Here is a 12,897-nt window from a genome sequence, read left to right on the forward strand (position 1 = left end):
CTTTTGAAAAAATGTGCCCAAAGTGGCTTCAGAATACCTGTTGACTCCATGAGTCCAGTGGTAATAACTCTTCTGTGAGTGTTTGAAAGTCATTGTGTGCAGATTTACAACACAGCTCCACCCTCCTTGAAGATCAGTTGTTTTGAAGAAGTGAATTGTCCTCCTAGTCCACAGAGCATCTGGCTGAGGGACCGGCAGATGATGACAGCTGGACTGACAGCCAGCATATGTCCTTTTCTTTATTCCAGCTCTGCAAGGACAATAGAGTGCAAAGCACGGGGTAGCTTTGTGTAAAGAAGGTAGACCTAATAGCTTGTGACTCCAGAGAAGAGCGCCCCATTCTGCAGGAGAGCAATTAGCCCATCTCTTATCCTTGCCTGAAGAGGTATTATGTGGAGAGAACAAAACAACAATGGTTTATTCTCATTCATAACACCATAGGATGTTTATTTTTCTTCATTACAGACCCTAATGATCAGTTCCACTTTATTTTGGCTTCAAATCGTCTTTAATATTTGAATGTATCGTGCAGAATATTCAATAAGGCTGCTACAGCTGGCTTGTCTTGGTGGGCTCAATGCGCCGAGCACGTGTGCTTTGTTTTGCAACGTGATGACGCCACGCGTAAAAACAGGAAGTAATTTGAAGTTTACATCCAGTAAACACCGCACGGATCATTACCGCTCAACAAAGCTACTGCGAGATTTTAAAGTCAGTTGTTTGTACTTACAGCACCACTACAGGTAACTGTATGTGCAGGCATGCCTTCTACTGTAGGAATTTGTTTGCAATGACCAGAAATAAGACTACCTCAGCAAGAAACTAGCTAACGATTAGCTTAGCTTATCATTATGTCCATATATCTGAACACAGTACAAACAAATCTTTATAAGTTGTCACACTATGTCTCCCTAGCAATACTAATAGGCAATCTAAACGCGTTCATAACAGACGTTGAAATATAACGTGACACAGTGTAACCTGAAAGTGAGAACTTCCTTAGGTGTTTGTAGTAATGTCCTCCCTCTTTCTCTCTTTCTGCTCAGCAGAAATGGGTGTGAAAGGACTTCAGTACTTCATAGACCACTGTTGTCCAGAAGCTTGTGAGACAGTGAACCTGAGTGAGATGGCCAAACAACATGTTGTCAAGAGCCAGCGGGGCTGCGGAGCTACGGACATCAGTTCAGTATATTTCACTGTGCTTTCATTATGACAGCGTCGGGGGTGTATCTTTAACTAAGTTGCTAACATTAGTCAAATAAAAACTTTACCTAGATGGTCTTTATAGCGCTACACATACGTGCATAGAATACAGTAATAACGCCTAACAACCAATGTACAATAACTATTTGCGTTTTGTGTAGGTCCAACACTTGTTGTGGATGGGATGGCCTGTCTGTGCCACTGGTACTCGTGTAAGGACTGGGCATGTGGGGGGCAGTGGAAGGAATACATGGATGTGCTGAAGAGCTGGGTGGGGGCATTTACTTCCGCAGGCATTAGGCTGGTCTTTTTCTTTGATGGAGTAGTGGAGGAGCAGAAGAGACGTGAGTGGGTGAGGGAAGAAACATATTAAACATAACACAGTGTTATTGAGCATGTTAGGTCACATAGTATGTTACAGCTACATACGTCTTCTGTATCCAAACTACATGCCCTCTGGTCCATAGGTGAAGAGGAGACGCAGAGTGAATGGGAACATTTCTAAAATATTTTGCCACATCAAGGAATATGGGGTGCAGCCGGGTGGAGAGCTCTTTTGTTTGCCCTCTGGTCTGGCTACATTCACACCTTTTGCTCTCAGGTTATTACTTACAAACCTATTTTTTATGTCAGCCATCATGTACAAATTTACACTATGAACAGGTTTTGGAAAGAAATGGGCCAGGTATGGATTTTATTTCTGTTTACAGGTCTTTGGGTCAGGAAGTGTTTTGCTCTGTTCGAGAAGCAGACTATGAGATTGCCAGCTATGCCCTTCAGCATGGCAGCATGGGCATTCTGGGACAGGACTCAGACTTCATCATATATGACAGGTTTGTAAAAATGATTGTGTTGTTACAGCAGGATCACTTGTCCTAAAAGGCTAAACTTAATAACAGTGTCACAGATTCCAGTACACACAGACTAAATGATAAGTCATGGAAAATGTGTACAAACTGTCTGATGTGAACATGTAGTTTTATCTTATCTCTTAAGTGCCCCATACTTATCTGTAGCAAAGCTGCAGATAAACAACCTATCCACTGTGATGTACGACCGGCAGAGGCTCTGCCGAGCCATTGGACTGACTGTTACCCAACTACCCCTGCTGGCCTGTCTCCTTGGCAACGATGTGGTGTCGGAGGAGCAGATGCAGCATATCAGGAACTATGCAATGGCAATGTACAGGTGAAAAACATTTTGCTTCTGAGATTTTTAGTTATATGACTATTGAATTTACAATCTTAATTTTTACTATTTCCAGGAAAAATAATCCCACGTCACACCCTGGTGCTTCTCAGAGGCAGGTGGTGCTAGCAGTATCCAAGTTCGTGAGCTCGTTGTACAGCATAAATGAGGAAAAAATTGCCCTTGTCCCACAGTCTTTGAATCTAACAACTCCTCAAAGAGGACTCCTAGAACGAGGGATTTGTTTTTACGTTTTGCCTGGACAGAAAGCTTTTAAGCTGGGTGACACTTCACTCTCCTGTGCCTTTGAGAAATATGTTAGTCCAGAAATTCTGAAGGTATGTTTGTTATATATCACACAGTATATGTGTATTTATATAACTCCCTGCAATTTTCAATGTACTTACTGTGTGGTTTTACCACAGGCATGTAGAGAGAAGCATGTCGCAGCTGAGGGTTTCATGGTTCACAGTGTTGTGTGTGAGGGAGTCACTGAATGTAGCAACACTCTGGAGGATGAGGTGGACACTGAATTACCACCTCAGGCCGCTGTCTACAAGCCCTGCAGACAACGCATCTATGGTCTGCTGCTGCTTCTTGGGCACAATGGTAAGATAGTAAACACACTCTGTAATGTGTGCACATGTGTAGGTTGTGACACAGACTGTGTACATGTAGGGATATAGGACTCACACCTCAAGAGAACTGCATGGCTGGCAGTGGAGTTTGTCCATTGCTATTGTTTAGTGTAAAAAATATTGATGAGTATTGTCCGTGGCAATGTTCTAAAGCCGGTGACGTATAACTTGTACTTTTTGTGTATTTTCAGGGAGCACTGTGGACCTCCCAGCAATCAGGGAGTGGTTTGTCTTTCCTGGAAACCCTTTGAAGGAACCTGACATGGTCCACCCTGTTCCCATCATTCTCCCATGCACTGTACCTATGCAAAATAAAGAACAAAGTAAACCACTAGATGATTTCTATAATTTCTTCAGAAATAGTGTTTTTTTCATGCAAGTGTATTGGTTATAGGCTATCATAACTGTAACACTGCCTCGTGTTATGCTTGATACACAAATGAGATCATATTCATCTCCCTTTTTTATTGTATAGTAACTTTTCCTCTGTCTGAATGTGCAGGTGATCAACCCAGTCTCGACCTCCTATGGTGTAGCACTGGTCCTGAGGTGTCTGTTCTTCGTCTGAAGGCCTTCCTTTCAGTTTTTGACTGTGTTGAGTTCTCTGAGTTATACGGAGCGATTGAAGACTCTCTCCTGGCTGCTCTCTGTTTGGTCACATACATAGTCCTACAGGTAATGTCACTTTGAATATTTGATTGTTATTCTGAAAAATATAGTTTTGTATTTAATTCAAGAGTAAAGGCAAACTAAAAAGTGTGGGTTTGTGATTATATTCTGCCACATTAGGTATGTATGTGCTAATGAATTAAGCTAAAGTCGGTTTTTACTCCAGTCGTCTCTGTTCTTTCACAAAAAATATATGTAAACATACAAACAATGACATCTGTGATATCAGAGGTTTGTGTTGGGTTAGGCTCCAATGATTATGTTAAGCTGTTAAATGAATGGGTGGTTAATCTATACATGGTGATTTATGTCAACAGAGAATGAAAGAACAAATATATTTGCAGACAATCACACATGAAAGTCAGCTTTTGATTTGGGATTTACATCTATAACACATACACAACAATTATTCTGCTCCTTTGTCAATGTGTGATGTGAAGTTAAACATTGATTGTTGACGCTCTGTTCTGTGTTGTGTCATGCCTTGATTTAAGATTCAGGATTTAAGATTCAAGATTCAAAGCCTTTATTGCGTTGTGTGTGAAAATAGGCATTTTGAGAAGAGCATGCAAAAAAATAAACAAAGTATAAACTATGATTTAAGTAGTAAAGCTATATACATAAATGTGCATGTGTTGCTTCACCCACTGAGACCCCAGTTTAGCCAAAGACACTGGTCTTTGTAACTCCAGCTCTTACGTCAACAACAAGTCTGATAAGCATCCAAAGGCTTTAAATATTTCAAGAGAAAGTACTTAATTCACATATGTGTTTATTTTGGTTGCAAATGTTAAGCTACACAGATGTGATGTCCTGTTGTTGTAGATTTGTGACGGCATTTCAGAGTAAAAGATTTGGCTTTTAATTCGTGCATTTTGGGTTTACGTCTTCTGATTAAGCTTTAAAACCCACAGACATCATCTGGGTGGAGGTGCATGCGTCATGCCATTGAAGCAAAACAAAAATTATACTGCAACTTTAGTTATTGGCTCTCTGTCACATACAGAGCTGAATGCTTAGAAGAAGATGCAAAGATGGAGTGGTAGCCTTCTAGACAGACAGACTGTGATTTAAATGGTTAAAGGACCAATAGACAGAAGAGTATCTTGTTAATTGGACCATTAAAGATGAGCAGACAGCCCGACAAGCAATAACATCTGTTGTCTGATCACTGCTGCATTCCATTCACTTTTCAATGTCCTATTTAAATAACTTAAGGGTTTATTTGTTTTGTACATTTGGGCAGGGTTACTTCTGCAGCCGGCATTGTTCCTCTCTCTGTTGAATTGTTGCATAGGTGAACAGACAAAACAAACTGGTTAAGCAGAAGACACACTGGAAAATGATGGAATTTATTAACTGTGTATTTTGCTTTGTGTGTGTGTTTGCATCTTTGTATTCAGGTGCACACTGTGTCTCAAGAAGATGTGGATGCTTACCTGAGTCAGGCTGTGTGTCTGAGAAAAAAATCTGCTCAGGAGCTTCAACAGATTGAGGTGTGTCACGTTGTTTTTAATTCTTTTTAATTGTTCAGATTCTTTTGTCACATTGTTGTATGTCCTGCTGCAAAAGGACAATTGTTGAAGATGTTTACAGAAAACAATGATCTCATCTCTGAAAATGTTTTCATTAATGGAAAGTAGAGAGAAACAACAAGCAAGCTGCTGATTCTTTCCAAGAAAACAAACAAAACATCAGTTTGTAAATACACTGCAGTGTGTGTGTGTGTGTGTTTTTATTCCAAATGGAAATTTTGGTAATTTTTTAAAGTTAATTAACATAGTTTTTTTTTTGTATTTTTCTCTTTTGCTGTAGTGTTTTTGTGAAAAACTAGAGTGCACGTGCACAACTTGAAACTTACTGAAAGTAGCTACATTCTGCCTAATGATGATGAACCAACTACATTTTAAGATCTCTCAGTCAGTAAAGACTGATTTGATTTGATCAATGCCATCCTATAGGTTTATTTGGAGTCAGCATTGATACCACTGCTTTCTCTCAGTCTTCAGTGAACTTGCTTCATGTAACTTCATGTAAGTTCTCACAGATAGGCTCATCGCAGTCAGCTGTGCTTTTCCATTCTCTGGGGAAAAAACGACTGTTGTTTGCCGCCTTTTTTGTAGCCCCATTTATTTTTACTGCTTAATTACCATACTTATGTCTAGTAATTTGTATTTTTGCTGCTCGTCCATTTTCTACACAATAATTAGTGCTGGGCGTTGATTTGAATATGCTGTCTGGGAGAGGTTCAGAGCCTCAGGAGGGTATTTAACCAAGGGAGTAGTGTATGGAGTTAACACACACGACATATGTGTACAGTGTAAACAAGCGATCAGGTATTGATTTTGTGTGGTTCAGATTTGCTTGTTCACATCAATGTTTGTCCCAGTGTATGTCATTACAACAACACATGAAACAGGTTTTGCGTACTTAGATGTTCATCTATCATAGAATAATTGTATTGTGTCCAGATGAGGGAAAATGAGGCACACGATTAGAGTATGAGTGTGTTTAGGGGAAAGGGGTTGTGGGTAGGCTTTAAGGATGTGTCAGTTTTGTTGCAACATTCCTTCTCATGGAACTGTGATTTTGGCGTGTGTGTGTATATGTGAGTCTGACTGTGTGTGTGTGACAGAGTATGCTGGCGACAGTCGCCTGTCTATCCTGGCTTACGCTCACCACATGGAGCTATTTACACCACACAAACTCCACCCCACTGGACACACACACATTCTGTCTTTGTCTGTCTCTGTTTTGGGTGTCCTAGTATTCTTCTTTTTACACTTACTGGTAGTCACTTTTTCCTTTCTCTCTTCACAATGCCCTCTTTCTCCTTTCTCTGTATTTATTTGTGTTTGTGTGCACCCTCAGCCGGGTTTTATCTCTCTCCAGAGGTTCATTGCTTTAAGAAGGTGAAGCTGTGTTTGACTGGAAGCAGGTGGCAGGCACGGCTGTGTGTGTGTGTCTATGTTTATACCTGTAATCATTGTTATCAGTGCTATTTGCCAGTGGACAGGTGAGAGCACACACACACTCACAGAACATCTGCTGTTGTTGCAGTTAGCTTGCTCTTAGCTTCTTCGTCATCCGTTCCTCCAGCTTCTTTTTCTCTCAGTACCATAAAGCTATATGCTTTTCTGACATTTTATGAGTTTCCTCCTGTTACTCTTGTTTAATTCAGTTCATCAGGCATCTCATTTTATGCAACAAAACAATCAAGTGATTAAAACATCACTGGTGACAAAGACTATACAAAGTCTTTGCTGTCATTTAGCAGTAAACAGGGGAAAGGACAGCAAAGTGACAGTCAAGTGGGTGGTCTGTGTTATGTTTTATTGTGTAATTTGTGTGTCAGGGCTGAGCAGAAAAGGTTGTGCAAATTGGGCTTGGGAAACACCAATTATTTTAGCAACTGTCAGTAATTTGTTTCAGGCTGTGACACCAACCATAGAAACAGATGTCATTTTACAGGAGGTTTAAAGATACAGCAGTACAGGATGAATACATTTTATTCACAAAACAGCTGCCAGACAGTTAGAGGTGATCATAAGAACTATCAAATATTTAAAAAATATATATTTCTTTCTTCATTACCAGCTGCCGTTCCTCTCCAGCCGTGCAGTGCAGCTGGGATCTCTCTATATCCGAGGACTGAGCCACCTGCTGGGTGCGAACTGCGCCAGTGGTGGCCCACTGCCCAACGCCGCCTTGATGCCTTGGCACAGCTTCGATGGACGGCTGTTCCACTCAAAGTACCTGCTGGCACACAGTGGCACAGAGAAAACTGAGCTGCTGGAGAGCGATGTGAGTGGTGATAAAAAACTGCAAATGTGTTTGTGTTTGTCTTATAAGAGACACAACAACTTTCTGCTGCAAATACTTGTTTGTGAATATGTTTTGGGAATTGTTCTTTCATGTGTGATCAGGATATGTTTATGGATAATCTGGAGTTATATGAGTGGATATATGTACATCATAAAATGTGTGCCTGTGTCTCTTCCCAGTTGTCCTCCCTGTCACAGTTTCTCCAGCTTAGGGAGAAACTTATAGAAACCTGCAAGAAGAGAGACAGAGTTCTGCTGTCCAGACCCAAGCCACCACAGCGTCTTAAAACTCCAGCAGCTGACAGAGACAGAAACACAGGTGAGACATTTGACTGCTTAAATTTTCTTTTTAGATACCTCCTGTGCAGATGTCACAGTACACTGTGATTGGAAGGCCTCCACATCTCTTCATGTTAACCATGTTTTGTCTGTACACATGTTGATGTATTCATCTGAAACGATTACCTGCATATTTGATAACAAACACATCTGCATCTTTTTTCACACTTTCAAATTCATCTCTGCACCATTCCTTCTTTTCTTTCCATCTCTTACACAGCATTCTCCCTGTGACTGTTTGTCCATGTTATTTTTGTGTAGTATAATTATACTGCCTTTTGCAGCAGGGCTCTTTAGAAAAAATCGTTTGATCTTGAGACCATCATGGTTAAATGAGGGTCAGTGAGAGAAAAAACATTTTGACCTGATTTAGGAACTGTTATGATGTTTCTACGGTGTCCTGGAAACCTTGTGGTTAAGAAGCCTAACGTATAACCACACTGTCCTCTGTGCAACACTGGGAGACCTTTGTTGTATGTCAAACTGTTTGCCTCTCTGCAGCTTCTTTGCAAACTTGGGAGTAAAAAGGAAAAAAAAAATCAAAAGAGATGACATCATGTCTCTCATCGTTATTTTCAAAGCTTCTGTTGTCTAATTATTGTATTGTGGAGCTTATCACTGTCCAAAATGAGACCATTGTCATGGGTTTTACATGCTTTCATGTAAAACTAATAATACTAGTCCTGAAGCCAAATGGAGAAGCGTCATTTTAATCTGACAGTTGATCTGTGGTTGTAGTTCTGTGGGCCCCTCACAGAACCACATTACCCAGAGGGCCGTGCTGTAACAAGCACCATGTGTGCTGTGGCTTTTACACATACCACCGTGTTCATGCGCGCACACACACTCACATGCATGCTTGGATGCGAGACTTGCTTTGTCAGTGCACTAGTAATAGTAGGTTTCTGTTTATAGGCTGGGAGAGCTCTATTTTAAGACACACAACAAGTCTAACTGATTACAGACTCCTGTACTCTGACTCTCCCCTCTCTGAGCCCCCTTCCCCTAAGAGTTTCCCCCCTCTTTCACTCTTTGTCCTTTTCTTTTTGTCATTTATATTGTTTCTCTCTGGTTTTTTTCTAGTTCTTACCATATGCACTCTGTGAAACATTCTCCTTCTTTACACCTCTGCGTTGCTACAGGACTCATCTGTAGTTTGCAGTCTTGGTGGGCAATCAAAGAAGACGCCTCAGCAGTAGCTCATGAAATGTGAACCTATAGTTTCTGTTCAGCCCTGTGACTTATAAACTTTTGTGACCATTTCTCTGTGTGCCATGTTGGCACAGAGTCTTCGATTTGCGCCAAACTGTCTGCTTTTTACCCAATTCAACCCTAGTGGGTCTCATGAGGATGTTTCTGGTTTTATAGATGGAAGGCTATACACTCTTTATACCTCAGTGTTTCATTTTTGCCAGACGCAGACACCAATCATTACTACAGAACTGTGGGGAAATGAAGTGTGTGTGTAACAGAGGGAAAGAGAATGTGTGTGTGTGCGTGAGAGTAGTGGTGGCGCTATGTGGTAACGTTGAGGACCCGGTTTGGTTTTTGTTTGGAATCAAGCCTGATGTTTAGTCTCCTCAGCAAATATCTCCTCTGCCCGCCTGCCTGCCCTCACAATTACACTCCAGTGAAGCCAGTATAGCTGCTCTCCCACAACTCTTCAGTTTATTTCTGTCCAAAAAGACAAAAACTAAATGAAAGCAACCTTATTTTCAGTCTGGCTCATGTTCCGTGTGGACTACATCTTATTCTGGGTGAGAACAGTAATGTGTTTGATCTCACTTAAATCTGTTCATTGTAATCAATACACATTTAGTAAGTATGTACCCTTTCTGGTTTGATCTGTCTCTCTTTTTTAGTTTTACACAGAAACAGAAATAGACCCTCTGAAAAGTTTTGGTGTTTGTGGCTTGACTGACACATCGTTCACTAACACATGGCATTTTTTCGCCTGTGTTGTTTAACACTCAGTCTGTGGATGGATGTGGATGGTGTAGCTTGATTTAGTCTAGCAGGCTGCGACTCCCTTTTAGTAAAGTCTAAACTTGGACCTCATGTTTTATTTCAGTGCTTTGTAATTGTCTTAAAATCTGCCACATCTATCAAAGTAAAAAAAAAGGTTTCCTACAAGTGTGGAGAAAAACTCAACCATTCCTGTGTGTTGATAGGTTTATATGCAATTAGGGAGTAAAGGTCATCAACTATCAGAAATACAAAATAAAATCTGTTTCTTTTTTGTTGTTAGATGACAGGAGATCTGTAAGTATTCAGCTGCATAAAGGTTTCTTTGAAACATACAACTTTCAGCACTGCCGTTTGTCAGATTTGATGAGCATGCGAGTCCTCTGTGATATGACATTTGGGTTTCTTGCTGCATTGTGGGTAGCCTTGAAATAATTGTGGACAGACTTAAAAGGCAGGCAGTGTGAGTGTGTGTGTGTGTGTGTGTGAGAGAGAGGGGGGTGATTGTTGTTACTTCTTCCACAGAGTGGGGCATTTAAGATTTACTACGATTGCTGAATTCAAAAGTTACTCAAACTTAACCTATCATTTACTGGCTCCATTAAGGTCTAGCCCAATACTCTTTAAAGACTTCAGTGAAAGCGAGTGTGTCCTTAAAGGAAAGTTCATGAAGTCGGTATCATCGTGTATGATAACAGTGAAAGTGTTCCTTATAGTAATTAGTTTAGAAAAAAAAATCATTTGGGACAAGTCTGGATGGATATTAGCAGTAATGATGAAGCCAGCAAAGCTGCGTCTTCTATGTCTGTATGAGACTCATGCTAAATGTTTCTCACCCACAGGCTGGCATTCAGGAGGTGGTGAGAATTGGAGGGAAAGAGGAGAGACAGCAGGAGGCCATCTACGTGGACAGGGTTGGAAGGAGAGAGGGCAGGAAAGAAGAGGCCGAAGTCGATATGAACAGGGAGGGCACAGAAGAGGAGGCCAACACTTTCCTTCATTTCATCCTCCCTACCATGATGAAGGTCCATGGAACACGAGTCAGCCTACCAGACAGCCCAGAGGTCGACTGCATCACAACAGAGGGAGATACCAACTGGCCCCAAGGTAGCACCAGTAAGGCACAGGAAAATCACAAGTGGTTTCCTCTCCTTGAATCACCTACCTCTCTCTTCTCCTCACAGATGGCAGCACCCTCATGCTCCAGGACCCTGAACAGAGAGGAGAGGAGCCCAGGATTAGAGGGGAGGATTTATGGAGTTAAGAGGATAGGGGAAAAAATGATGAAAGGAGAAAAGGAATCAAATTTCTCTGAACAAACTGATTACTGAATGATCTGTCAGGAATGTTTGTCCAAAGGATGCAGTAAGTTTAAATGAGGCTTAAGTGGAGGCAGAATGAAGAGATTAGAAATAATCATTTGATTTACTGGAGTTGCTTTGAATATATCTGTCTACACATCCCAAGATAATCCTGTCAATCACCAGCCTCTTTTATCTAAGAACAACAACTTACCTGTTTCACTGTGACAGAAAGTGACACGTGCACTGAGAAGTGGATTACGGTTAATCCTCAAGCATGTTTCTGTCTCTTATCTTTGACAATAAATAAACAAAGATCTAAGAAGCTGTGTGTGTCTAGTGGCATAATCCTTTAAATAGAATAAAATACTTTATTCATCCCAAGCTGGAGTTTAGAGATCACATCACATCATATGATATCACATATCAAATGATAATGGAGATTTATACACTTCAGATACTGGTTTTCAAACATAGATATTCTATACAAATAAAGTCTTCAATGCTTTTAAACCATTATTACATGGCTTTGTTGAGTACTTGATGCTTATTGGTCAATCACAGCATTCTGAGTTTGGTTCTGTGTTCACAGTTTTTGTCACTGAATTAATTCCAAAAAACAAAAAATCATTTTTTTTCGTTTAAACATATTAACCAGCAGAATCGTGTGCATTAGGTGCACTTTCTCTCTTGTTTATTACTATACTTTGCTACGTTCAAAAGAAACTGTACAGTCTTTGGTAAAATTGTATTTTTCTGTTAGATGGAGCAAGAATCTGGTGATGGATGTGATAAAACAGGTGTGGTCTCCTTTGGCAGGCACTGTTCGTGAGCATTCCCTGCATACTGGGGTATCAACACATTTTTTAAAGAATTGAAGTTCTTACACTAATGAGCTAATTTATAATGGCAGAAAAAGTGTGTCTCTGTGTGCTTCCATCCAGCTAGTGGTTTACTGAATCTTCTTAGCAGCACCTACTATGAAAATGTCTGAACTGAATATATTGGTGATAAATGGTATTTTCATCACAATGTCTGCATTCATAAATATCGTAATATTCACATTCACACGGTGGCCTGCTGTTTAACTTAGTCCACTCAAGTGAAGAGTACAACACCAAATAAACATTACTTTATGTGTGGCATACAGTCACATGTCTGGTGACAAAAGGCACATGTCAGTGCCTTTTATAGAGTACTGAGAAGCATTTATGAAGCATGGGAGCATCTCAATGACTGATAGATGCAACAAAACTTTGGGTAATGGGATGTGACCACGCCGTCCACTCCCTGTCTTTCTTCTTAGGCCATTGGCAGCATAGGAAAGAACAGAGCATGTGGGTGTTTTGGGGTTAGTAACTGTGGTGAGTGGAGTGGGTGTGGGTGTGTATATGTGAGGAGGAGGCACAAGGGTGGGGCACACAGCACTCACACATAACAGGAGTCCAGTCCCCCCTTCTAGATAATAACAATAACAAGAAGAGGGATGTTTTCTGTGGTGAAGAGGAAGTGAGGGATGGAGTGCTAAATGGAGAGAGAGAGGAAGAATGGGGAAGACAAGGAGCGAAGGAAGCACAGCAGAGGAATGGGCGATTAAGAGGTGGAAGGCTAAGAATAGAGAAAACAGGATGAGGGGAGAAAAGAGGAGGTGCAGTTAGAGGAGAGGAAGAGTTCACGGGGAGTCTGAGAGTTACACCAGAGGAAACCCCATTGGCTGCCCAACAGATCAGCTTCCTGTGTGTGTGGTGGAGGTCTGGGCGTGGTCCCTCC

At 41.0% G+C, this 12,897-nt stretch overlaps 1 protein-coding gene across 3 annotated transcripts; it reads left to right on the top strand.

Moving 5' to 3' along the window:
• Positions 1–621: 621 nt before the first annotated feature.
• fam120b (family with sequence similarity 120 member B) lies at positions 622–11,452 on the top strand. Of its 3 annotated transcripts, none has more exons than XM_028402701.1 (15): positions 622–743; positions 1,050–1,181; positions 1,365–1,555; positions 1,671–1,804; positions 1,914–2,036; positions 2,200–2,391; positions 2,468–2,729; positions 2,817–3,000; positions 3,221–3,352; positions 3,532–3,704; positions 5,102–5,194; positions 7,296–7,502; positions 7,703–7,841; positions 10,669–10,933; positions 11,011–11,452. In XM_028402701.1, the coding sequence occupies exons 2-15, from the start codon at positions 1,052–1,054 to the stop codon at positions 11,039–11,041; spliced, it is 2,256 nt and encodes a 751-aa protein (XP_028258502.1). In that variant the 5' UTR covers positions 622–743; positions 1,050–1,051; the 3' UTR covers positions 11,042–11,452. The 3 variants fall into 3 exon arrangements, with proteins under 3 accessions (XP_028258502.1, XP_028258503.1, XP_028258504.1); XM_028402702.1 differs by having other exon boundaries at positions 632–743; positions 1,047–1,181; XM_028402703.1 differs by having other exon boundaries at positions 638–711.
• The last annotated feature ends 1,445 nt before the right edge of the window (positions 11,453–12,897 follow it).

This window comes from Parambassis ranga, chromosome 3, assembly GCF_900634625.1.
Source record: "Parambassis ranga chromosome 3, fParRan2.1, whole genome shotgun sequence".
NCBI lineage: Eukaryota > Metazoa > Chordata > Actinopteri > Ambassidae > Parambassis > Parambassis ranga.

Excerpts from the sequence above, each read along its gene's own strand:
- fam120b (XM_028402701.1), top strand. The coding sequence starts at position 1,052 with ATGGGTGTGAAAGGACTTCAGTACTTCATAGACCACTGTTGTCCAGAA. Across the intron at positions 2,037-2,199 it reads GACTTCATCATATATGACAG|TGCCCCATACTTATCTGTAG; the intron begins GTTTGTAAAAAT and ends TTATCTCTTAAG. Across the intron at positions 10,934-11,010 it reads AGATACCAACTGGCCCCAAG|ATGGCAGCACCCTCATGCTC; the intron begins GTAGCACCAGTA and ends TTCTCCTCACAG.